Here is a 27192-nt window from a genome sequence, read left to right as displayed (position 1 = left end):
ATTTTTGCTCACCCCTAGCTACTAGGATGAAAAAAAAGAGACACATGTCCAAAACAAACCACGAGGACAATGACATCAGATCTATCCATACCCAGATCATCAAATAAACTAAACAATTGTACATAGTTTACATGTTCAAACTTGTGAATCTATAACATAACTTGCTGATCCAAATAATACTCAAATCTCCTCTGATGATTCCATTAACACTCACCCTTTTTTTCCTCCTAATTCTTGAGCTATCATCTTCAACCGAAATCTCCATATCTTTCTCCCCGAAAAAGCTCTTTAAATCGGGTGACCCGGTTACAATCAAATGGTCCGGAATCGACTCACCTTCTCAACTCGACTGGCTCGGTATCTACTCCCCACCCAACTCTGAATCACCCCACTTTATCGGCTACTTCTTTCTGTCCAACTCATCCAATTGGCAATCCGGGTCGGGTCAAATCACCTTCCCGGTTGTTAATCTCCGGTCAAATTATCAGTTTCGGATCTTTAGATGGGATGAATCCGAAGTTGACCCGACCCAGCAGGACCAGGACCATAACCCATTACCTGGAACGAAGCATCTGTTGGGCAAGTCAGAGGAGTTGGAGTTTGAGTCGGGTCGGGGCCCTGAACAGGTTCATTTGGCTTTGACGGGTAATGAGGGTGAAATGAGGGTGATGTTTGTGACTGGTGATGGGAAGGAGAGTTTTGTGAGATATGGGTCGGGTCAAAATAGGTTGGATATGGTTGTGGGTACGCGGGTTATGAGGTATGAGAGGGAACATATGTGTGATTCTCCGGCAAATACAAGTATTGGGTGGAGGGATCCCGGGTATATACACGACGGGGTTATGAAAAATTTGAAGAAAGGGATTAAGTATTACTATAAGGTCAGTTGCTGGATTCAAATGCATGCTTTTATGTATCTTGTGTTTATATTTGCTCGGTCACCTGAATTTTTAATCCGGAAGTTGGCTTTATTTGTTGGTTGTGAACATGTGATATTATTTATAAGAAAGTTCTTGAACTACTTTATTGTTGTTTGATTAGAGCAAGTCCAAGAGATGCCCTATCTCATGTCCTAAGTTATCATTTAGGGCATTTGATGGAAAAAGTTACTCCAACAATGTCCTAGTGATGCCTTATATCACTAGGACAACATGCTCAAGCCTTATTTTTGAGGCATCTCTCTCCTTGCCCTATAACATATTTTATTATAAAATCTCATCAACACTCATTTTCTCTCTCCATTTTTATATTATGCTTTAGTGATGAAAGAGAGTTTTTAATAATAAAATATTAAACATCTTGTAAGAATAAGGCACATTGTTGGAGTTCAAGTGGGTAAAATATGTCCTAAAATACTAGGACATGATATTTTATATTATATTTAGGGCATCAACTAAGACACTCTTGGACTTGCTCTTAGTAAGATTGAACAAATTAGTAGGATTAAATGTAATCAGTTCTTGGTGTTGTTTATGTGATCATTTTAGTTTGTTTTTTTTAAAGCAAATGTGATATTTTTAGTTGATTTTGGTGAACTTTTTAACTGACTAGAATCTAGGTTAGTAAGAAATAATTGTTTTTTATGCCTTGAATGTACATGTAAAAGTTACTCACTGTACAAGTATGGATTAGTTGATTGGTTTAAATTGGCAGCTATAGCTGGGCTGGTTCCTTTCCGGCGTACACCCCTTCACCTAGGTAGCTTTTGTGAAAGCTTTAGTATGAAGATGCCTAATCATTTCTAGGAACAAATCTAAAGCATGTGCTTGTTTGGTTACATTTAGGAATCAACTTTCTGTAAGTACTAGTTTTCTAGTATCTAAAATTCCCACAAAGTGAAAAAAGTCGTTTGGTTGTTAATTAGAATTTAGAATTATAGGAATAGGGCTTGACAGATAGGCCTAAATAGTAGGCCTCTGGTTCTTTTTGGGTGAATATGTTTTTGTTAGGCTCTTTGGATAAGTTTTTAGTACTTCGGAGTTCGGACCATTAAAACAGATTAGAAATAAAAAGGCCCAAAAGATGCGAAATTAGGATGTTTTAATATATTTTTGTTAGTATTGACTAGATCATTATAATAGAATATATAAAATAGAAACGCCCATTTCGGCGCTGAAAACACAACTCATGTGAACAACTTTTCAGGCCCGCTGATACGTATATATCCCCTTTTCAGTAAACTCGGTCAGAGAAAAATAAAAAAGAAGAGTGGAATATAATAGAAACAACAGAACTGAGCCTGGGAAGGTGCTCCAATGCTAAACTCTGAAGATGGATCCTTTTTCACATGTTCCACCGCACTCGGGCTCACCTTGGACATGCTCTGAGCGACTTCTTATGGTTGGTTTTGGTTGTCTTGGGTCCCCCATAGCTTAAACAAAAGATTAATTAATAGTAACGATCGAAAAATAGATGATGATATACGGTACTTGTGTTAAATAAAAATTTAATTTATAAACAACTAAACATTATACATTCAATAACAATATCAAAATATTTTTTTTAACATCCATGTATTTTAAACGAAAAAGCAAATAAACAATTAATATAATTATTATAATATATTTAACATGATATTAATTAAACATCTTAAAAAATTAGGGAAAGAACAAAGATAAATATAAGCTCAATACATTAAGTATTAGAATAGAAAAAGTACTCATGCATTCGACGTGATATAAGCTAGTCCCTCTAAGCCACACATTTATTTACATTTGGGTGGGGAACGAAGTTTAAGAAAATTATATAAAGCTAGAAAAAAGTGGATAAAGTGGTGACTTATTGATTTCATGTTTGTCTTGGAGTAAAAGACGTCTCTCATTATTTATATATATTTTTTCTATTTGACTTTTTAAAAAAATACAGGTTAAAGGGTAATGATGGAGTTTTTTGTTTTGGAGTATATAGTATATTTGTTCTTTGAATTCGTTTAATGTTGTAAGAGCAAGAGACAACCACGTATAGTAGACTTGTTGGTACAAAGGGAAAGCTTTTTAGTGTTGGATTTATTATTTCTCTTTTCTAAATAAGGTTAATTAAGGGATGACCAAAAAAGCATAATAAAATTTTAGTACTACAAGTTACACCCATGTTTGCTTTGATATATGTAAAGATGACAATCATAATAACTACTACTACATGTTTATACGAATAATTAGTTAAAAGGTGTAAAATAAAATGTGGGTTATAAACTAGTATACATAAATTGCATTGAGAGCACTCCTAAAGAAAAGTACATAGAAAGCACATTAATATATATATTAAGCATAAACAAGTCAGGCAGACAGAATGGGAAAGGAATTGGTAATTTGGTATATAGGGGTATGTTAATATATAGTTTAAAAGAGAGTATTAAAAGAGGTCGGGGTGTGAAATGATATTTACTTTGTACTCACTGAATTTAGGGGACTGTGTAACCAAGGGGAGGTGATATACTTATATTGATAGAGAATGGGGGATGAGAGTCTGACTGACTGACAATAAATAAGAATGAATTTTAGGTCCTAAGAACCATCCCCTCTTATGGGATGCAATGAATATATCAATATCAAGAATATATGCTCAATTTGCTAAAGATTTGGAGTTTATCTGATTGCATGTTCACGCTTGGTACTTGTTAGTGTGATATTATGGTCTTGTTACTTGCCATGTCACCTATAATACATCCATAACAATCAGGGAGCCATTAGAATCTATGATATATTAATGTGTAATGAATTGGTGATAATTTTGCTAAATTCAGCTGTGACCTGTTCGCTTTGACGCTCCTGCAATATCTTTTTTGGACATTTTGTTCAACTTTATATTGTTACAAGGTTGTATTAACTTCACATATATTATCACAGTTTAGTTCCCGTATTCTCTCTATCCACTTAAATTTTGTCGAGATTTATTTCATCATCACTTCTCTATTTTACAAAGATTCTGAACTAAAGTATCACTTGTCTTTGTGTTATTGCCAAACAAATAGGAATATATTCTGGAAGTGTGAGGTGTTAGTTTTTGTACTAGATATGATAATGTTTGATCATGGACAATTGTTAGGCTGTTATGCATTTTATTTCCATAGATTAAACTGAAAAAAGGGATGGTGTTATAGTCAATTCGCCAACCAATTTGAATGTTTTTATCAACTTTGTATGTGTTAAATTACTAACACTTGTGAATAGAAGTTTCCAAAGATATGTTGTTCAGTGGCGAGTATTTATAGCATCTATCTGCTTTTTATATGACAGGTGGGTAGCGACTCCGCGGGTTGGAGCACTACTTACAACTTTGTTTCTCACGATGGAGGCCTGAATGAAACAACAGCTTTCTTGTTTGGCGATATGGGTGCTGCAACACCATACTCCACCTTTCTCCGTACACAGGAAGAAAGCATATCAACCCTAAAATGGATTCATCGTGATATTGAAGCACTTGGTGACAAGCCTACTTTCATCTCCCACATTGGAGATATTAGCTATGCTAGAGGGTACGCATGGTTGTGGGACACCTTTTTTAATCAGATTGAGCCGGTTGCCTCCAAAGTCCCTTACCAAGTGTGCATTGGTAATCATGAATATGATTGGCCATTACAGCCTTGGAAACCTGACTGGGCTAGCTCTGTTTATAAGACAGACGGGGGTGGAGAATGTGGGGTACCCTACAGTCTTAGGTTCAATATGCCTGGAAACTCTTCAGAATTAACAGCAACAAGTGCTCCTGCAACACGAAACTTGTATTACTCATTTGATGTAGGTGTTGTGCATTTCGTATATATGTCTACAGAAACCAATTTCCTAGAGGGGAGCAGCCAACATAGCTTTTTAAAAAATGACTTGGAATCAGTTGACAGAAGCAAGACCCCGTTTGTGGTCGTCCAAGGACATAGACCAATGTACACAACAAGCAATGAGATCAGAGATGCTCCTTTAAGAAAGAAGATGCTTGAGCATCTGGAGCCTCTGTTTGTGAAAAATAAGGTAACCCTTGCATTATGGGGTCACGTACATAGGTACGAAAGGTTTTGTCCAATAAATAATTTTACTTGTGGAGTGGAAGCATTACCCGTGCATGTCGTTATAGGAATGGCAGGTCAAGACTGGCAACCTATATGGGAACCAAGACCAGATCACCCTACTGACCCTGTTTTCCCACAACCTAAATGGTCAATGTATCGTACTGGAGAATTTGGGTACACTAGACTTCATGCAACAAAAGAAAAGCTAACACTTTCCTTTGTAGGAAATCATGATGGCAAGGTACATGATGTGGTAGATATTCTGGCATCTGGTCAAGTTGCTGGCTATGAAAATGGCTATAATGATCACTTTCCAAATGGTCATGTTTCTAAAGTAAGGGTCAACGATAATATTTCTAAATCAAGGGTTCAGGCGCGATACTCAGGATCTTGGTATGTTGTCGGAACTGTTGTACTGGTGGTGGGGGTTCTTATTGGATATGTTCTTGGGTTCATATCACATTCTAGAAGAGAGATTGCATCACTTAATAAATGGACTCCAGTGAAAAGTGAAGAAACTTGAATTCCACATCAATTGCAGAGAGGATGATTTAATTAAAAATTTTGTACATATAAAATATAAGATTCTTCCTGCTAGACAACTCCCTCCAGCAGTACTGATTAAATCAGCCGAGCCTGCTAGACTCTCAACTCCCTTCAGCAGTACTGACTAAATCAGCCGAGATGGGGCTTCTTTTTATATATTTTGACTTTATTTATGACAGACCACGTAAATGTGTTGTAAAATATTGTTGCTCTTGATAGAATTATAGAATAATTAGAATTGTATGAATAACTATATGTAATGTTTTATGTGACATTTTGAAGTATTCATTTGTTACTCAAGTGTGTGGATCTAAAATTGAGGACTTTTTTTTTTCCCATTCAATTGTATGTTTATCACTGCATTACACGTATTTTAAAACTCTTATAAAATATAGTTTTATGACTTATTTTTAAAAAATTTCTAATTTTTGTATAAAAATATGAATGTTATATTTTTATACGAGGAAAAAAATCCTAAAAAATAAGTTACAGATTTATATTTTATTGAAACATTAAATTCGTGTTACGTCCCCGTATACCAATGTATACTATACGTCTCCTAATGTATGCTATTAGTTGGGATGATGATGTATTGATGTGCAGTAAAAGTGAGTAATAATTTAAACAAGAAAAGGTTAGAATTTGTATCTAATACAGCAGTTGATGTGTAGTAAAAGTGAGTAATAATTTAGATAAAAAAATGTTAGAGTTCATGATTGTTGATCTACAATGAAAGTGGTAGTAATATACAAGGAGTGATATATAAGAGTTCTTTCAGCAATCACATATCGGTAACGTTTTTAATAGTACTATACAGATTTTATAACATTTTATAATATCCAAGGTAGGTTTATAACTTTTTTCTAACACGTTGAGATTAATCGTCTGTTGAATGACTTTTTTAACTAGGCGAGCGATATGAGTATTTCACCGGTCTAACAACTTAAAAGTGTAGAATGTATTAAAAAAGATTAGGTTTAAAAATGAGAAAAATATCAAATTGGTGACTCGTTCCATTCAAATATATCAAGTAAGTCACCATTTTCCAGTTTGACTCAAATTGGTCACTGAAGTACGTCTTTTGTTCAGTCCGTTAGAGTCAAATAAGAGGAACGATCGTTTTTAACGCTAAACGTTAAAATAAACGTTAAATTAGCATAAGACCGCCACATGGAGATGAGTTGTCATGATGACTAGATTAAGACAAAATAAAACCCAAAAAAATTCAGACAAATATATACATATACATGTATATATGTACATGTCCTTCAATTCTTGCGCAATATGTATATGTGTAAATTTGTATGAGATTCTTTGAGTTTTATTTTGTCTTAATCTAGTAAGCATGTCAACTCATCTCCACACGATGTATTTGGCTGATTTAATATATATTTTAACGTTTAACGTTAAAAATGACCGATACGCTTGTTTGACTCTAACGGGTTGAACAAAAGAGGTACTTCGGCGACCAATTGGAGTCAAACTGGAAAGTGGTAACTTAATTGATATATTTGAATGGAACGAATCACCAATTTGATATTTTTCCCGTTTAAAAATCGGGCGGGTTCGGGGCGGGGACTTTATTTCCCAGTCACGCTCCCATGTATATTTTTCCTGCCCCGTCCCTGCCTCATTCCCGGCGGGGATTTATTTTTAATCCCCATCCCCGCCGCACTGGGGATTTAATATAATTTCGCCCCGCCCCGCTGCTATATTATTACATTTTAAATAATTATTTAAAAATTTAGTAATTTTTTCTTCAGAATTTAATAAAAATATATGAGACACGTATATTAAAAGCAAAAAACTAAATAATACATGCATGTCAAATTAGAATAACAATATCGCGCAATCTTTTTTTGGTAACCGTTTTACATATAAAATATCAAAAAAGACATTTTACTAACATAAGAACTTTCTAATACTTTCAAGTCTCAAGATCAGAACTACTTAAAATACTTCACAAACTAAAGACGTTAATGATATAATAGAAAAAGTCTTCATCTTCTCCAAATTAAATAGATTTTAAAATTATAGTTTTGTGTATTATAAAATAATAATATTAAATATAATAAATATGTTATACTAAATATAATAAATATATTATATTAAATATAATTATTTATTTATATTAAATCTATGCGGGGCGGGGAATCCCCGCGGGAGATTCAACAAATACCATACTTGCCCCATATTTTGGGTGCATAAAATCAATCTCCGTCACTACCCCATCCCGCATATTAGCGGGACGGATCTGCCCCATTCAGAGTGGGTTTGGGCAGTCCCCATTTTCTCCACCCCATTTTTAACCTTGAAAAAGATACTCTATCCGTCTCAATTTAGATGTCTTTTTTTAAAACATTACGCAAACTATCAACAACCAAGAAAAAACATGGGTTTGTCTAATGTGTGCCCATGGACACATGATAAGCACCAAATTCTATAATTTTGATGGATTTTGATTGGTGTGGTTGATGAATTTGCAGGGGTCCATCATTACAAAAGAAGCATGAGCAAATTAAAAACCATTGAACTTATAAAATTTGATGCTCAGTGTGTAGTGTGTGCACACTTCAAAAACCGAAAAAACATTACGCAAACCATGAACAACCGAGAAACATATGTTGTTTGAATGTCCCGCACCCAATTGATAGGACAGGACCCAATCCATAATACCCGGACACTGCAAATTAGTTGCAAGAAATTGAAGAGTTGATCAGTTTCTCGAATAATACAGAGGAAACTTGCAAAGAGCACGCAATTCGCAAAAGATCGCAATAATAGTCATAATCGTCCGACACACTTGCCAAATTATCCACTTCAATCTTCTGGTTAGTTTCGGAGCTTTTGCATTCTATTCATTTATCGGTAGCACTTTGCTAGTCGTTTGTTCATTATTTACAATCACTATGAAAGTATGCCATATGAATTACTAACATTTCTATCTTTATGCTTAACTAGCTGAGAATCCGCGCGTTGCGGCGACCTATAAAAATTATATTAATATCTAATATTAATATTTATAAAATAAAATAATTTCATGACTGTCTATAAAAAGTATATTAATGATCCAATATTAATATTTGTAAAATAAAATAATTTTATAAAAATCTTGATGTAATACAAATACTAATATATAAAATTGCAAAATTAGACTATAATTCATGGTGAAAAAATGAAAATAAATTTATACCCGTAATTAACAATTTAAAGCATGATGAATCTTAATTTTATTATTTATTTTTTTTTGGAAAGTAATCATGTTCTTACATTGTCACCTTACTCCAATTTTTTTAGATTGATCGTGCACAAAAACATTTAACTTAAATATAATTACCCTCTTAAAAGTTGCTTGAACGGAGCAAACAGATAATGCATGAATAATTTTTTCATGTATACAAAGTAAATAATATAAAAATTAACAACAACAAACATGTCCGATGAACAAAACAAATATTATAAAAGAATAACCAACAAACATACATCATTAATAGTTAATTTATTGACATCAACTATCAATGTCCTATCAAGACTATATTCTTTTCCTGTGTTTGGATTTGTCGACTCCAATATAACGGTCTATAATTATATTTGCTTGCAACAACCTTTACTGTAACAGCCTTCACTTATCGTTGCAGAAGAACGACACTTCCGAGTTAGAAATCGAGCAAGAGAAAGGTATTTCTAATTTTTGATATTTTTCATCCAAAAATTTCAGAAAATTAAAAAATAGTACAGAGCGATGTGAGAGGCGCCACCTACACGCCCCTCGCTCCTCTTTTAAAAATCGAGTAAGAGAACTATCAGCTATGTTTGTGGTATTGAGCGAGGAGGTTGTATTTAGATATCCAAATCCTACGATCTATACGGGTATTTATAGGTGGAGAGAGACTTGTTTGCTACTCTTTCCCATAATTAAATAATCTGAACAAAATCAGATTAAAATTTTCAAGCTACTATATTCCATAAATAATCTGTCTTTCCCATAATTGAATAATCTGAAACAAAATCAGATTAAAACTTTCAAGCTACTATATTCCATAAATAATCTGAAACAAAATCAGATTCTGAAACTTGTTTCTAATATACCTGAAATTAAAAAAAGTAGTTCTAATTTTTGATATTTTTCATCCAAAAATTCCAGAAAATTAGAAAAATAAAACGAAGCGATGTGAGAGGCGCCACCTACACGCCCCTCGCTTCTCCTTTATATAAGTATATTGATTTTGACTACAAAGCAACATGGATAATTCAACTATCCGTTTCATATGCAAACAAAATGATGTAACTTACTGCAGAAAGCGTAGCTTGTAATATTAATAAGTTGTTGCAGAGATTGTATAGACATGAAGTAAATTTTACAGTTATTCTATAAATAGAGGCCTGGCTTCATTGTGATACTCCGAAAAGTATGAATAAATTCATATTTATAAGCTTTTATATCAACGGAATCTCAGTTTCTAACAGTATGGTATTGTCTGTTTTGGGTAAAGCCTTGACAAATATATTTTTCGGCAGACCCAAAACGCCTCATATTGATAGAGTTACATGCCATTGGATTTAATGTATGTGCCCCTTAAACTTTTTGGCATGTATGCTGAAGAATCCAAATATGATTCACAAAATAATCGTACTTTTTTTGCAAAGATATGCTAGATTTGGTAATAGAGTTAGACGTTACTCCTTTGATGTAGGATGATTAGCCACACATATCAAGGCCATGATGGATAGCAAGAAAGCCTCCACTGAACAGAATGATCATGCTAAAATATGATTTTATTACAGTAGCTAGGCGTGTGGTTATATGCTTGAATATTATACTATTGTATCAGTTAAAGTTTGGACACAAATCATAAAATAAGAAAAGATATTTGTCATTTTTAAGGTTTGATACAAAGCCCTCTATTAGCACAAATAAAGAACTCTTTACTAATAGATCTAATGCTTGTTTTCTATTTAGTAAGAGATGTAACGATCCTTATATTTTTTGTGGTACTGTTACAACCAAAACTAGGAGTAAGATTCCTCTTTATGCTTATTATATATAAGATATAGTTCCCTTATAATTGTAATACTCTAATATAACAGAGACCAAAACAATAACTTCTGTGTCTTGTGAGGTAAGAAAATCGTGTCACCTATATAGTAAATCCTTTTTACTTATTTTGATAGAACTCGTTAAGGCAGATACGCTTAACTCTAGAAGCAGTATTGGTGTAAAGGGTGACGTAAAGAGAGAATCAGCTGGAGCAATGGAAGTACCTGATGCTCACACTGTAGCACAAACATTTACTTTAAGCGAGCTTTCAGCTGCAACAAATGATTTCAGTCAGGAGTCCTTTATAGGGGAAGGAGGATTCGGACGTGTCTACAAAGGTGTGCTTCAAAACACGGGTCAGGTAAACTTTCCCTTCTTGCTGATTATTATATTATATATTTTAAGAAAATCATTTGTCCAATGGATCTCCTATTCTCCTGGTCCCTCAAATATAATATCTAACTATTAATTTTTAATTGTTCGACATGCCTAACTTCATTTTTTGTTCATAATAATAATATTATTAATTAAGTAATTAAGCGTCTATTAATATTTAATTTGATGTTAAGAGTTTTGGGTTGCTCTTTTAATTTTAATTTTTCTGGTTGAAAATCATTAGTGAGTTTGTTGTGCTAAAAATAACATGTGGTATGTAACCTTAACATTTTTGTTTGTATGTAAATTTAGAGTCACATGTCAACAAGTTTCAAAATATTTTGAAAAACACTATAATATTTTGAAAAACACTATGGACTTTCAGAGAGTCATAGTCTAGTTCCTAAATTTATAAAGATTGTAGAAACCAGATCTCAGTGTTTCCTAAATTTGCAAACAACTTTTGAACTTTTAGAATTGTCCTGTTGAGTCCTTGTAAATTTTGAGTGCCAACCCTTTGGCCCTTTGATAGCGTTATATAAAGAATATCATTGTTGTTTAAAATGTTTTATCCGACAAATTAACAAAATTGATTTATGAATCCCTTCAACATTTACACATGCTCAAAATGATCTTAGTCCAATTGAAATATCTGTTAATCACATTATTGAGATTGAATTAGTTTTCCCCATCTGTTTGAACTTAAAACTGCAACCCAGGTCACTTCCTTACATCTTTTTTGATATTACGTTTTAGCACTTCCTTGACAATTAATGAATATTGTTTGGTTCTGATCATTTTGGACACTTCACAAAACACGTACATTGTTTGTTAACGATGTTTCTCATGTATTGCTCAGGATGCGCTAGGTACATGAATATGAAGTTAAATGTTGTGAATTATAGTAACACTTTAAATTTTGGCGTTCCTGGTGGAAATAGATGCATGCCATCCATAAGATCATATTGGAAAGCTATGTTATATTGTACCTTAGCCGAAAGTAAGCATAATGAATATATATGGAGCATTAAGAAACTTCTAGAAAGGTTCAACCATAAGGATAATGTGGCCATTTCAGATTTTATGAGTTGCAGAGAGCACGATTTGAATATACTTGTGACATAGTTGGGCACATCTTTGTGGAAAGCTATACCATTAATCGTTTACTTAATATTGATCTTACTCTTACTATATCATTTTTGTGTATATTAGTTGCAACCAGTAATTTGTCAACTTCTCAGGATTCAGAATTTTTCTTAAACAGAAAAATTGTCAACGTAACTGCACAGTATAAACAATATGTAATTGTGGAATAATGTTTTCATGAATGTTTCCATTATTATTATTTTTTGTTCCTTTTGAATCGATGATTACAAGGAGTTTTCTTTCTCTTCCAAGCAAACGGATTAACATGATCTCTTTATAGTTTTTTTTATTACTAGAATTAAGGAAGGAGTTATAACTTATGACTTCATGACGTAGCTGGGATCTGGTCCTTGGACATTGATGGCCAGGAATGGCGAGGTACTAGCTACTAGCTACTCCCTCCGTCCCTTCCATTTCTTTACAATTTCCTTTTTGGGGTGTCCCATCCAATTCTTTACATTTCAAAACTTACCAAATATGGTCGATTGGGTCCCACCACTTCTCCACTTTTCTTTCCTTTTCACACTACTTTTACTCCACTATCTCCTTTTTATACATTAAAAATCAGTGGGTCCCACCACTTCACCCACTTTTCTTTCTCTTTTCAACTACTTTATTCATATTTCTTAACCTCCGTGCCCAACCCATTCGATAAGAAATGGGAGGGACGGAGGGAGTACTATTTTTGGCCGGAAAACATACTACCAGCTACTTTTTTAGCAGGTAGATTGTCTTCGAGCTATACGGCTAGTAGGTTCATCTAATTTACGTACTAGAAAAGTACAAGATTTTATGGTTAAATTTCTGGTAGAACTGAATTCAAAGCTTCAAGCTACAAATAGTAGCTGGAAGGGAAAAATACCCCTGAAACTAGAGGTGGCAATATGGTTGCAAAACCATTAAACCAATCCAAACCAAACCAAAATTGTGGATTTGGATCCATTTAAAATCACATATAGAAAAATGGATTTGGTTTGGTTTCTAGTCTCACATTTCTCACAAAATATGGATCTAACCACATTTGGTCTCACTTTTAAGATTTGATTTGTTCCTTTTCTTTTCTTTCTTTCTTTTTGCTAGTCACCACACATGCACATCTCATGATTCGAACTCATGACCTTACTTGGAGAAGCCAAGAGCTTGAACCACTACATCAACTCACACACTCAAACACACTTTTGTTTTATTTAGTATTCATTATATTGTCACTTGAGTGTATTAATTTTTGTTCATTATATAATACTTATTTTCCCTTACTAAACTAGTTACCTATAATTCAAACTAAAACCATAACCACATTTATTAATATATGGTTTGGAAATGGTTTTGGTTCATTTCTCCAAACCAAATCCATTTTATAAGAACCAAAACCAAACCAAAACCATATTTTGCCACCTCTACCTGAAACTAGTTAAACCCTGGCTTAATACCTTTTTTCATCATTTTTGAAGCCACCTGGTTATCTTCCTTGAAGAACGTCTTGACACTTTGTTTGCTTTGTGTTAAGAATTTTCCTGTGTTGCAAAGTGTCGTTTTAGAGACATTGTAGATGAGTATAGCTACTACTCTTTTGTATAGCAAGCTTTTTACATCTGAGTGAAGTTTTTACTTGCTTATTTGGCTATTCCTGGTATGATATTTGGTAGAGTACTGAAGCAAATTAATTGAAGCTAATCTTGTTTAAGTGGTCTGTCTTATGAGAGAAGACGGACAAAAATGGAGTGGAAGGTAAGCTAGCTTCAAAAATCATAGCAAAGGGATTAAGCTAGGGTTAACCTATTAGCTAAAATTAAGGTATTTCATAATTTTGTCTTTCCAGCTAGCTTGAGTACAAGGGTTTCAATGAGAGTCGAGTCGACCCCCTTTCTCTCCCTTCTCTCCCCTCATCCGCCGTCTCCTCTTCCCCTTCCCCTCTACTCATCTAAATAACCATAGTCATCTTAGGAGATCTATTTTCTCTGGCCTATTGTTTTCTTTTCATTTTTCCTTCAATAATCTTCACCTTGGGTGAGAATTTTGCATTTATCTTTTGGGTGTTTTTATGTCTCTCCTTTTGGAGTGGTTTGTGTCTCTCCTTTTGGAGTGTGTCATATGTTTTAGTATATTCTGGTGTGTTTTGTTTTGTTATTTTGGTCCTTCGAGAGTGATTGAATTGGTGTTTTGGGAGATCTGGAAAGTCCGTATCAAGGCTAGAGCGGCGGTGATTATTGCAAGAGCTCACCTTTCACAACTGGATATTGTTCATTTTTTGGATTCCAGCATTTACTGCATGTCAATAGCTGGTATCCGGCAAGTCATTAGTTGGGGTGCAGTTTCTCCAACCTCAGTTTATGCAATTGGGATTTCTGAACACCGGGCTATCAATGATTCTTATGTGTTAAGGTTAATTGTGATAATAACGTATTCAGGGATGTCGGTGCAATTTGGATTGATTAGGATGTCTTTGATTTCATTCTTAGATTCGAGAATTTTTGAAATTCTATTTGTTAAACAGTCAGGAAATAAGTTATTTTGTTTTTTCACCTGGTTGTATCGCTGGTTAGGGGTTGTCCCAGCATAGTTTTATTCTGATTAATGAAATCTCATATATTTATTTGGCAAAAAAAGAATAAAAAAATCCGTTCTACCAGAAATTTTTTTGTAACCTATTAGCTAAAATTTGTAGCTGGAAGACAATCTACCAGCTAAAAAGTGTTGCTGGTAGTATGTTTTTAAGCCAAAAATGGAGCAAAATTTATAATCCTAGCCAGGAAACAGATGGCTGTAAAAAACCTCCATGGCCATCAACGGCCACAGACCAACTCCCGACCTAGATAGTGCTTGTTGTTTAGAATCTGAGTCAACACTAATTTAAGTGTTCATAATTTAGAGGTATATAATATAATTATCTAAAAAATTCTCAGTATATCAGAGTTGTAATTCTGAATTGTAGTTGTCCATATGTAAATCCCGCGTTTCTCTTTGTCCTCAACATCACTAAATATGACATGGCCTTTCAAACTTTATTTGCTAAAATCTCCTCAGCTTTGGATGTTTCCCCAGTCACAAACACTGGTGGACGATATGAACCAGTGTTATGAAGGGTAAGAGGTGCAAAACCTCCTGGAACCTAGGTGCAAAACACGAGGCAATAGAGTGTGGCTCGGTAAAGGCGTGAAGCGCATGTCTCATCTATACAGTACATTGAATGAGTAGTTCGACTAGTTACAGTTTTATGTTCGAATCAATAAAGGGTTTTCTCAATAATTTATCAGTCATACACATGTACTATTTAAACGACAATAATAAAAGTATGTAGCATATTTTAAAAATTATATGATTAAAGAAGGATCGGATTGATAGATAAAGGAATTTTATTACTTTTCAGAAATATATTTGCAGACTTGGAGGAAATAAAAAGTGAAGAAGAGTATAAAAGAAAGATAGAAACACAACATTTCATTTTTAGAGTCGAGGAGCCAACAATGAAGTCCTTTAAATTATTTTGCCTATATGTAATCAAATTGCTGACATCTTGACTAAATTAAGTCTTTGAACAAACTTCGTAGACTTGAGCTAAGACAGGAATGTAACATCTGTACAACCGAGCTAAGCTAAAGACGGAGTGTGGTGTGTGGAATTATATGTCCCAGAAATTGTTTAAAAGTTTAATCATGATGATGATGGCAACAACAATAACAACGATAATAATAAAGAGGCACATAATTTAAAATCTCACACACCTTACCTCCATGGTCTAACCCCCCCTACCTCTGGGCTGCAGTGTTGCGGATATTATTATTATATTTTGTTATTTTAGAATTTTTTGGTCATTAGTAATTTGTTGTTTGTTCCTTAAGTAAAGGAAAGACGTTTTTAATTTATTTCTTAACCTATTGCTAGTGCTTGAAGCTTATATAAGAGTTGTAATCCTGATTATATTCATTAAGAGGATATAATCAGAATATTATTCTGATTATAAGTTATTCTACATTTAAACTGTACGGTAAGCTTCATGGGATTCATCAGGACATCGGGGGTTGGTATGCCACAGAATATGGAGCACATAATATATGTTAACAATTCTTGGTATATGAGAGTATTTAGAATCTTGTTCATATCATGCTAATTGTACTGCCATTTCTTTTGTACCTGGAACTTGATACTGTTCATCTATTCCCATCTTTTTGTTATTTTTTGTAAATACTTGAATTCACATGAATATAAAGCTCCGTGCTTGAGTGATTTTAATCAGCAAGATGCAAGTATGTTGTTTTTATCTTGGCACTGATCACTGCTAATAGAAATGCAATCATGATGAACAGGTTGTAGCTGTGAAACAAATGGATAGAGGTGGGCTTCAGGGTCACAGGGAATTTCTTGTTGAAATATTGATCCTTAATGTTCTGCACCACCCTAACCTTGTCAGTCTGATTGGATACTGTGCTCAACACGCTCAACGGCTTGTTGTATACGAGTATATGATGTTGGGATCGCTGGATAACCACCTGCACGGTAAACATTTACAAGTATTCTAATTTGCTCGTTCAAGTTCTCTTTCATCAGGATGATATTTAAATTTTGTGTGTTACATGATGAATTGAAAGTATATGGAATGTGAGGCATGTTATCAAGATGAGAATTAACTGACAGAAGCATGTGTTGATGTTCAATGTCATTGCGCAGCTAATCGCTATTTGCAGGTGGACACTTGAGTGAGTTTATTCTTGTGGTAGTTTTTCAGATATGTATATGTTGTATATTTTTCTGTTTGCAGGCTACTGTACTAAACTTGTAGCTAAGTGTTTTTCAGATGTCTATCTAGTAAAATCGTGTAATTTACAGTATATAGATCTGTATAGACTGAAACTTCTACGTGCTTTAGTAAATTCTGGAAACCAGCTAAAAACAAAAGAAACAAAGTAACAAACAGATTTTTTGATTTTAGTCTACTCACTGCTCATTACTTGTACATATTGGATGATATACTGATTACTGCCCTTATGTTCTGCAGCCATAATATATTAACAAGGGGATAGGAACATATAAGGGATGCGTATCCTTGTTAATTAAAAACTTACCTTGTTCTGCCATCTACTGCATGTGAACAGAATATTCCGTTCCAGATTTTGTATAAATCAGCTATTTAGAGTTCTTAAATTTATTTGCAGATCTTCCACAAAATCGAGAACCTCTAGACTGGAACACACGAATGAAGATTGCTGCAGGTGCAGCCAAAGGTTTAGAGTATCTCCATGTCAAGGCAACCCCTCCAGTTATTTACAGGGACTTCAAATCATCCAACATATTACTAGGGGAAGGGTTTAACCCAAAGCTTTCTGACCTTGGACTTGCAAAACTTGGCCCAACAGGCAATAAGGTTCATGTTGCCACTCGGGTGATGGGAACTAATGGTTACTGGGATCCTAACTATGTCAAGACGATTGACGGTTCAATCTGATGTTTACAGTTTTGGCATAGTGCTGTTGGAGCTCATAACTGGACGTAAAGCCATTGACAGTACTCGACCTCAAGGACAACAAAGCCTTGTAGAATGGGTAATCCATACAGCCCAGTTTTCGTACTTACCTACATATGCTCTTGGAACTGGTATGAGGATGTTAATTTGTTGTCGATGTTGTCTAACTGCAGGCAAGACCTTTTATTGACCACAGGAAGTTTGCAGAAATTGCCGACCCTAGACTACAAGATCAGTATCCAATGCGAGGTCTGTACCAGGCTGTAGCCGTGGCATGTATGTGTATCCAAGAACAGGCTTCTGCCCGTCCTCTGATCCAGAATGTGGTAGCTGCCTTATCTCGTCTCACAAATGACTGAATGACGTTTATTAGCCGTACTGGGCTCGTGGTCATGTATGGAGACAGGTGACAAAATAACAGTGGTGAATATTTTCAAGGAATGATGTGGGACTTGTATGGTCCTGAGAAGGATATTTAGAAGCTGCAGGATTGCAACATGAATATGTGCCCTCATGCAATTCATTTTCTTTATTAAATCGTTACCCTAGTTATCATAGGAAGCCTTTAAGTTGTTTCTGTATGTTAACAAACTTCTGAGCATAGCAAATTGAGTTGGTTTGTATTTGTAAGTCCTTTAGCAGGTGGGGAATGGTTTGATTCTACAATCACAACTTCTTGCTTTCCTTGCTGAGCACAAGAACACAGGCTTGTAATTAATGATACAAGTCGCTGGTCTGATTGCGTTTACAGTTACTTTACTTTAAATAAATATATTTTTTAAAAATAGCTGTGCACTATAAAGATTATTAAAATACATTTATAATTTTAAAAGTATATGTGCATCGTAAGGGTCATAAGATAATATTTGCGGATGCGAATTAATCTATGTTGAATTCAATCCATCTATGCTATGTAGAGCACATTTTCATTCATAATAATATCTCATTTATTTTAACTGTGTTTGTGTTTATATGATTTTAAAGTTTATTTTATTTATTTTTTATGGAAATTTTAATTATCTCTTGGGTCTTGGACAAAAATTTATTCATTTTAATTTTACAATTTAAAATCAATTCTAAGATATTTAAATAAATAATAATAACACTGAAAGAATTGGTTTCCAGCGATATTAAAGATAGGGATGGCAACGGGTCGGATCGGTTTGGATATCTGACGTATCCAAATCCAAATTATTCTTAAAATCTAAATCCAAATCCAAACGGATTTTACATATCACATCCAAATCCAAATCCACTGGTTTCGGATCGGGTTTATCCAAAACCTGAATCCCAAAATGTAAGTAGTATTGTAAAAATATTATTTTTGATTTTTTTTAATTCATTATCCGATACCAGACTGACAAAATTCATCTCCCATTACTGAAATTTAGTGGTGCTGAAACACTAGCACAATTCCAATAAAAACTTTCTTTTTTTGACAAAATATACATATATAATTGATAATTGATAAAAGAAAGGGGTTAATTATCAAATTGATCACTGAAGTGGGCTTAATGTATCAAGTTGGTCACTGAACTCAAAACGGTATCAAGATGGTCACTGAAGTGGCCATAAATATCAAATGGGTATCTTGAAATATAAGTTCAAGCAGTAAAAATATTATTTATAAAGTTTTACACATTATTTTTAAATGTTACCACAACCAACTAAAAGGTTATGACTTCTAGTATTTAAAATAATATATTTATATTTTATCAAGTTTATTTATTATTTATAGTTTATTATATACTTATTTTCTTTGTTTTAATTAAAAATAAAATAATAAATAAACTTGATAAAATCTAAATATATTATCATAAATATTTGAAGTCATAACTTTTTAGTTGGTTTAGGTAACATTCAAAAATAATGTGTAAAATTTTATAAATAATATTTTTAGTGCTTGAACTTATATTTCAAGGTACTTGTTTGATATTTATGCTCACTTCAGTGACCATCTTGATACCGTTTTGAGTTCAGTGACCAATTTGATACATTAAGCCGACTTCAGTGACTAACTTGATAATTAACCCGAAAAGGAAGAGTCTAAGCTGTAAATGTAACAAGATAGTGATTAGTATTTATCCTATATATAAACACAATTTAGAAGATTAATACTACAGATCCCAAATTTTATTCCCAAGTTTTAAATTTGAGAATATTTTTTATGATATTTAGCATTTTCTAGTTTAAAATGCATAGCTTGTTAGTATTAGAAATCAAGATAGCTTACAAGTATTTTCGAAATATTCTTTAAAATGTTTTCTAATATAGTTAAAAAGATGAAATTGTGTTGGAAAATATAATCAGATACATGAAGCAACAGCAAGGTTAGCCAAAAAGAACGATATCAATATATGGGTGCTTGATGCTTAATGTGTTTCGTTGATAAAAATGACGATCGATGGTAAGTTTTTTGGAATAAAGAGTAGTTTTCAGTGATGAAACGAGGATCAATGGAAGTTTTTTGATATAAAAAGTACTCCCTCCGTCCCACCAGGATGTTTACATTCACTGTTTGCACGCATTTTGAGACTCTTATAAAATATAGTTCAATATCATTTTTAAAATTTTTTTTTTTAATAAAAGTTTAAACGTCAAAATCTTTTTCAGGATTTTTTTTAAAAATAAAAACATTATGAAACTATACTTTATATGAGTCTTAAAATGTGTGCCAAAAAGTAACGTAAAGAAACTGGTGGGATGGAGGGAGTATAGTTTAGGCAGATAAAGCTCTCATCTTTAGTTTGTTAACAATACAACACATATATTTAATTAGTCTCAAAAGGAAAATCATGGGAATTCAAAATCTCTCGACCGTTGCAGCCGACCGTTTGCCGAAGTCAGACTCCAACACCGCCGGAAATCAAGAGGAAGCTGAGAAGACTAGTAAAGAGATCCTTCAATACTGGTTCCTTCTCGATTATGATCTGGTAAATGCGATTTCAAAAGGTAACTTCTCCCTTCTAAAACTAGCACAAGCGAAAGTCCAATTCCTGAAACCAAAAATCAACCCAGACCTGTTAGCTGAGGGTCTTAAGGGAGAAGAAGAGGCCCTATGTACAATTCACAGGCAGCTGCTCAATAATGGACTGTGGGAAAAGGCTTCAAACCTCAAAATCCGTAAGGCAAGGAAGCCAGAATACCCCTCTCTAGAAGAAAAGGAAACATTGAGATTTATTGAAGCAAACAAGCATTTGGTCCATCCTAACACTCTCAAAGTCCTCAACATCAAAAACAATGAAAGTGTGCGTATGGCACTGAACCATATCCATTACGGCTCATTAGAAGAAAGGAGGGAGACTATCCCCAAAAAAGCAACAAGAATCAGTCGCATCTCGGAGGAAAGGAGAAAGGAAGCAATATCGAGACTTAATCTGCTAGCCAAGAAGTCCAATACCCCAGGCAAGAATGGAAAACACCCTCATACCAATCAAGTCCTTCTAGACTTCATTTCAGCCCACAAAGGCAAAATTGAAGCTAGTATTCTGAAAGAAGCTCTAGGAGGGGATGAAAGAGCACTCTCTTTTGCATTAGGACAAATTCACCACAAATCGCTTGAGGATATAGCACTCAAATCTCATAAGCCAGGACCCCGTAAATCCTTCATAGAAGTCTTGACTAAGTCTCCAGTCAAACCTTTACCAAGGAGAGGGGTTCCTAATGTGCAGGGAAAAAAGGTATCTACAGACAAGAAGAGCAACACAATCTACATCATTGGGTTCAGTGATAGTTTGCAACTCAGAGACCTATGGCTCCTTTTCAGACGAGTGGTAAATGTCAAAGACATTATCCTCCCCAGGAAGACAGGCATTTCGGGTAATAGATTCGGTTTCATTATCACTGAAAATGCGATCCAAGCCTCTAAATTAATTGAAAAGTTTCACAAGAAAGTCGTCAACAACAACACACTGCTCCTTGAGTTTGCTAAACCCAGGAAGGTCAGCTCCAGTCCCTCAAATACCTTTAAGCTCAATTTGGACAAGTCTTCCCCTAAAAGCGTAAAGAGCGATAAGGCAGACAATCTCAAGAAGGAAACACAAAATAAGCAGTCTGAAGCTCGACTCAATGGAAGCATGTCATCTAATGATCACTCCTCAAAAAAGCAAGTCAGGGAGTGCAAGCTGGAAGCAGATAGGGACTTTCTATCCGAATTGAACTCTTGTCTGTTGTTGAGAACAGCCATAAACATGAGTGTTGGAAAAGTGGAATCGATAATGGCAGGCCTGGGATTCGGGGATGCTACTATTAGAGGTTTGTCACAAAACTCTTTCATTGCACACTTTCCTGACACTGTTAGTATGAATGATCTAGATTTAGACTTCATGGGTATTGGCTTCTCAGCTATTAATAAGGTCGAGTGGGACAATAATATCCCAAGTAGAATAGTGGATGTTGAATTGAGGGGTTTGCCATTGGTAGCCTGGACTCCTCAAAATTGTAAATTGTTGGTTGATAAGTGGGGGGAAATCCTAAACTGCTATCCAATCATTGATTGTGAAGGGATCTACCAAGTACCAAGAATTAGAATGGAAACTAATAGTGCCTCGTGCATAAATGAAAATGTTTCCATAAAAGTAGAAGACAAAACCTGGACCATTAAAATTGTGGAGTAGTAAGTGACAACCACTGTATTATGGAGGAGCATGAGGAGGATAAGGAGGTGGATCTAACTCTACCAGCACAGCACAAGGAGAATGAGGAGGTAAGGGGGGAAGTGGAATGTTTAAGCAGTGACAACTCCCATAATGAGAATCTAGTGAATACTCAAACGAAGGATCCTAAGAGCACTCAGGGCAATGCCAAGATTTCAGAATCAATAGTTCCAGGATACGAGGGGGAGGATCTTTTGAATGCTTCACAAGACAAGGAATATGAACATCAGAAGGAAGAGGAGCCGATAGACTTTGAAGACAGCTCAGGCTCGTTGATCAACCCTGTAACCCCCCCCCCCCAGCTTTGATTTGCGAAGAAGACATTGAAGGTGATGGCACTGAAGGTCCTCTCTCTGTTCCCTTGAATGGGGAGGCTAGGCTTCCAAATGTAATAGAAGAGGATGAGGGGATAGTCGATTGGAAACTCAGATGGCAGGTTCGAGATTTATCAAGTGATGAATCTACAGCTTCTCACTCGATCCAATCGCAGAAATATTCTATCCCAAACGAGGAATTGGTGGAAGAAATTGACAATAGTGAGTTGCTCTCAAGTATTAACAACTTGAGAATCAAAAGCAGAAGAGGTAGACCATCCAAAGGCAAAGCTAAATCTAAGGAAATAAGAGCCTTCAAGGTGCCTCGACGCCGGAAAATTAAGGGCATGAAATTGGGACTCCCAGTTATAGTAGCTAAACAAGGGCCATTTGATGAAGCAAAATTTGTCTATGAATCAGCTCTAAACATGGGACTTCTGCCAGATCACTCAGAGGAGATTAGCCTCAATCTGATAAGAGCCAACTTAGGTAACTAAGTCTCTCCAGTGACCTTCCTCATATAATTCAAATTTTATTTTTATGGATAAAATTTCTATTCTAAGCTGGAATGTTAGAGGTACCAACAAGATGGTAAACAGATTAAATATACGTTCAGTAATGCTAGAGTGCAAAGCCTTGATTCTATGTCTCCAAGAAACAAAAAGAGCTCATTGGAGTGAAAAATTGGTTGGTTCTTTAGGAGTTTCAGGAGAGGTTCAATGGATAGATTCTCCCTGCAAAGGTCTATCTGGGGGCCTACTTTTGGCCTGGGACAGTTCGATCATCAAGGCCTCTGAGGTGGGATGTAAGCAAAATTGGCAATGGTTTGTTGGATCTAAACCAGGGTGCACCAGTGAATTTATTTGTGTTAATATATATGCCCCGCAAAAGAGTGTTCCCAAACAAGAACTGTGGTTAGAGCTCTCCAACTTTTTATCTTCAAAGCCTAATTTGCCTCTAGTCATTCTTGGGGATTTCAATGTAGTACTCTCAGATTTAGAAAGGGAGAACTGCGTATACAACCACAGAGACACAATAGTTCTCCTCTCCTTCTTGCATGACAACGGTCTGTCAGACGTCTCCATCCGCAATGGGTTGTTTACATGGTTCGGGCCTGAAAATAGAAAGAGTAGACTTGATCGAGCTTTGATTAATTCTTTGTGGAACATCACGGGTAACTGGTCATTACAAGGTCTTAACAGAAAGTCTTCAGACCACCGTCCAATTTTTCTCTCTTGCAATCAATCAGATTGGGGTCCTCATCCTTTTAAACTTTTCAACTATTGGCTTCAAAATGCAGAGTTTCTGAGAAATCTGGGTGAAGTGTGGAAAGCTAATCCGAACTGCTCTCTCAACAGTCGCTTTAGAGAAGTGCGCAAATATGCCAAGATGTGGAACCAAAACTCGAATGGTAATATAGACGCCAAAATAGCTAAACTGGAGAAAGATCAAGAAGAGGCTGATGACACAAATGCGGCTCTGAACATAAAAAAGCAAGTGAAGATAGAACTAGAGCAGGCTTATGAGCAAAAATCAAGCATGTTGTGCCAAATTTCAAGAATGAACTGGCAATTGCATGGAGAGCGCAACACCAGAATCTTTCATAGAGCCATAGCGGGTAGAAATCGCATCAAACTCATCCATGGGTTGCAGGTTGACGCTGGTTGGACTACAGAACCTTCCTCAATAAAGAGAGAATTCTTCAACCACTTCCAAGACTTCTTCTGTAGACCTCCAACTGATCGCATTTTTTCCATTCGTCAAGGACTGTTACCAAATCTCTCTCAGGATGATAGCAAGCTTTTAGTCGAGGAATTCACTGAAAAAGAAATCTGGCAAGCTCTGCAAGTCTCGGATTCGAACAAAGCGCCGGGGCCTGATGGTATTAATACTGGGGTGCTTAAAGCACTATGGCCAACTATCAAGAGCGATATCTGCAACACCTTTAATTCCTTCCATTCCACAGGCTTCATTCCTCCGGGATCTAACTCCTCGTTTATAGCATTAATTCCGAAATCAAGTGCAGCTTCAAATCCTTCTGACTTCCGTCCAATTTCTTTGATGAATTCCAGCATGAAACTCATCTCAAAGGTTTTGGCTAGAAGGTTGAGTTTTTTTATGAACAAATTAATCTCCCCCACTCAGACGGCATTTGTAAAAGGTAGGCAAATTTCAGACGGTATTCTTCTCACATCAGAAATATATCACTCTCTGAAATCGGCTCGCAACAGGGGGCTAATTCTTAAAATAGATTTTGCGAAAGCTTTCGACTGCATAAACTGGGGCTTCTTATTTCATGTAATGGAGTTAATGCATTTTGATTCGAAGTGGATTCACTGGATTAGAAAGATGTTCGATTCTTCGAGGGTATCGATTCTAGTTAATGGTAGCCCTACGAAAGAATTTCACCCTTCCAGAGGCCTTCGTCAAGGAGATCCATTATCTCCTCTCTTATTCAACCTTATAGGTGAGGCTCTATCTTGTCTCCTAAACGCTTCTCACAGCTCAGGATTGTTTGAAGGAGTGTCAGTTGCAGGCTACTCAGAAAAAATATCTCACTTGTAGTTCGCTGATGATGTTATACTTTTTCTGGCAAATGACTCTCATTCGGTCCAAGGAATCAAGACAACTCTAAAAATTTTTGAGGTAATCTCAGGCCTAAAGATAAATTATGGGAAAAGTAAGCTTTATGGCTTCAAAGAAAGTCATGTACAACTTCAGCAATGGTCCGAGTGGTTAGGCTGCTCTATAGGAAATGATCAATTCTCTTACTTAGGTGCTACTATTGGCCAGTCCCCCAAAAAATCTATCTTTTGGAGACCATTGGAGCAGAAAATAGTGTCTAAATTGCGTAAATGGGATTCTGCAAATGTTTCGATGGCGGGCCGTTTAATTCTCCTCCAATCTGTGCTAGATAGCTTGTCGTCGTATTGGTTTAGTATGTTCAAAATGCCACAGAAAACTATACAATCCATCGACAAAAAGCGAAGACACTTTTTATGGGGAGGTAAATCAGATGCCCCAAGGAAATTACACCTCTTAAATTGGGAACGCCTTTGCACACCTAAATCATCTGGTGGTTTGGGAATTGCTCCTCTTGAAGTCAGGAACATTTCGCTATTGGCAAAATGGTGGTGGCGATGCTACTCGCAAAGAGACCACCTTTGGAACAAAGTCTTAACTCGTAAATATGGAGATAGGATCAGGTTCGACCTTGGGTCACTGACTAGAGGTCAAGGTTCTTCTTCGATTATGCAAGGCATTTCAAGCATCAGCAACAACAGAGTGATTGAACCACTCCTTAATGCCAACAAATTTAAATGGAAACTCGGGAATGGGGAGTCCATATACTTCTGGGAGGATTGGTGGTGGGGTGATGGACCTCTGGCTTCACTTTTTCCTGGTTTGTATCCCCTCTCCAGTTTGAAATTTAAAACAATAGCAGAGTTTTTAGTTCTATGGATCGAGAATGGCAGAAATTTAACCATTTGGCAAGATGGAATTCTCCCCTCTGATTTGTCTCAAATCTCTCAGATGAATGCCTTAATTGAAGAAACTCAAATTCTCCATCAGAAAGACACTCTGATTTGGTTAGGAGATAAGAGCTCTTTCACATCGAAAGCTCTCCAAAAGCACATGGTAACTACTGTCCCTTCTACTACTTCACAGCATAAAATTTGGTCACTAATCTGGGGTCTTAAAGTTCCACCGAAGATTAGAATATTTTTATGGAAAATTCAATGGGGAGTCCTGCCAACAAAAGTTTTTCTTCACTCAAGATTACCAGAAATAAATATGTTGTGCGATAAGTGTGGTATTAAGGAAGAGTCTATTAATCATCTGCTATGGGAGTGTGAGGTAGCAAAATGGGTTTGGGAATTTATAGCCATTTGGTGGAGTTTAGATTCGAAATTTAGAAGATTGAACTCATTTTCTCTTGAGAAAATTTTGTCATTCCATCGTTCTTCAGTGTCTCAAAAAATATGGCACACGGTGGTTGCAGCGGCGGTTTGGTCCATTTGGCTAGCTCGTAATGAGTTGGTATTTCACTCTACATCACCTTCTCGATCATGCCTTCTAAGCCTAATTTTCTCCAGAGTCAATCAATGGGGTGAAGCCTCTAAATTGATTCCGTTCTCAGCAGACCCTCTCTGGAAATCTAACCTTAACGGAGCAGTGGCAGTCTATTTTAATAAACTGAATGTGGAGTACTGGAACTTCAAATTACTATCTCATGATTTAGTTTATGCAGTAGATGGTGCTTGGGGTGCGTGTGTTAACGGTTCCTTTAAAGGTGCAATTGGTGGTCGTCTAATCAACAATGATAGGAAGGTGCTACATGTTTTCTCAATTCCAGTCCAATTGGATTGTAGTCTTAATGCTGAACTGGAAGCTCTGGTCTATGCTTTAGGTCTGATCGCTAGTCACTTTTCCAATGTTGCTCGAGTTGCAGTCTGCTCAGATTCTACAGGAGCTTTGCAGTTAATCAGGAATAGAGATGAAGTGTGCAATATCTTACAAAGACCCATTCCTGATTTTATTCATCTGCTGGATTCTTCAAAAAGTCTATACTATGTATCTAGGGAACTTAATGTTGAAGCAGACGTTCTGGCTAAAGAGGGATTACAAAGAACAGTGCCAGCACTATTCTGGGATTT

At 35.6% G+C, this 27192-nt stretch overlaps 1 protein-coding gene and 1 pseudogene across 1 annotated transcript; both read left to right on the top strand.

The window, feature by feature from the left end:
* Positions 1 to 61: 61 nt before the first annotated feature.
* Positions 62 to 5843, top strand: LOC108199727 (probable inactive purple acid phosphatase 2). Its single transcript, XM_017367669.2, has 2 exons — positions 62 to 881; positions 4236 to 5843. The coding sequence occupies exons 1-2, from the start codon at positions 195 to 197 to the stop codon at positions 5523 to 5525; spliced, it is 1977 nt and encodes a 658-aa protein (XP_017223158.1). The 5' UTR covers positions 62 to 194; the 3' UTR covers positions 5526 to 5843.
* Positions 5844 to 8117: 2274 nt separating this feature from the next.
* LOC108198404 (serine/threonine-protein kinase PBL27-like) lies at positions 8118 to 18291 on the top strand (annotated as a pseudogene).
* Positions 18292 to 27192: the final 8901 nt, after the last annotated feature.

The sequence above is a fragment of the Daucus carota genome, chromosome 8 (genome assembly GCF_001625215.2).
Source record: "Daucus carota subsp. sativus chromosome 8, DH1 v3.0, whole genome shotgun sequence".
In the NCBI taxonomy this organism is placed as follows: domain Eukaryota; kingdom Viridiplantae; phylum Streptophyta; class Magnoliopsida; order Apiales; family Apiaceae; genus Daucus; species Daucus carota.
Note: the sequence above shows the minus strand (reverse complement) of the source record. Positions and strands in the feature narration are given on the sequence as shown.

Excerpts from the sequence above, each read along its gene's own strand:
- LOC108199727 (XM_017367669.2), top strand. The coding sequence starts at position 195 with ATGATTCCATTAACACTCACCCTTTTTTTCCTCCTAATTCTTGAGCTA. Across the intron at positions 882-4,235 it reads GGATTAAGTATTACTATAAG|GTGGGTAGCGACTCCGCGGG; the intron begins GTCAGTTGCTGG and ends TTTATATGACAG.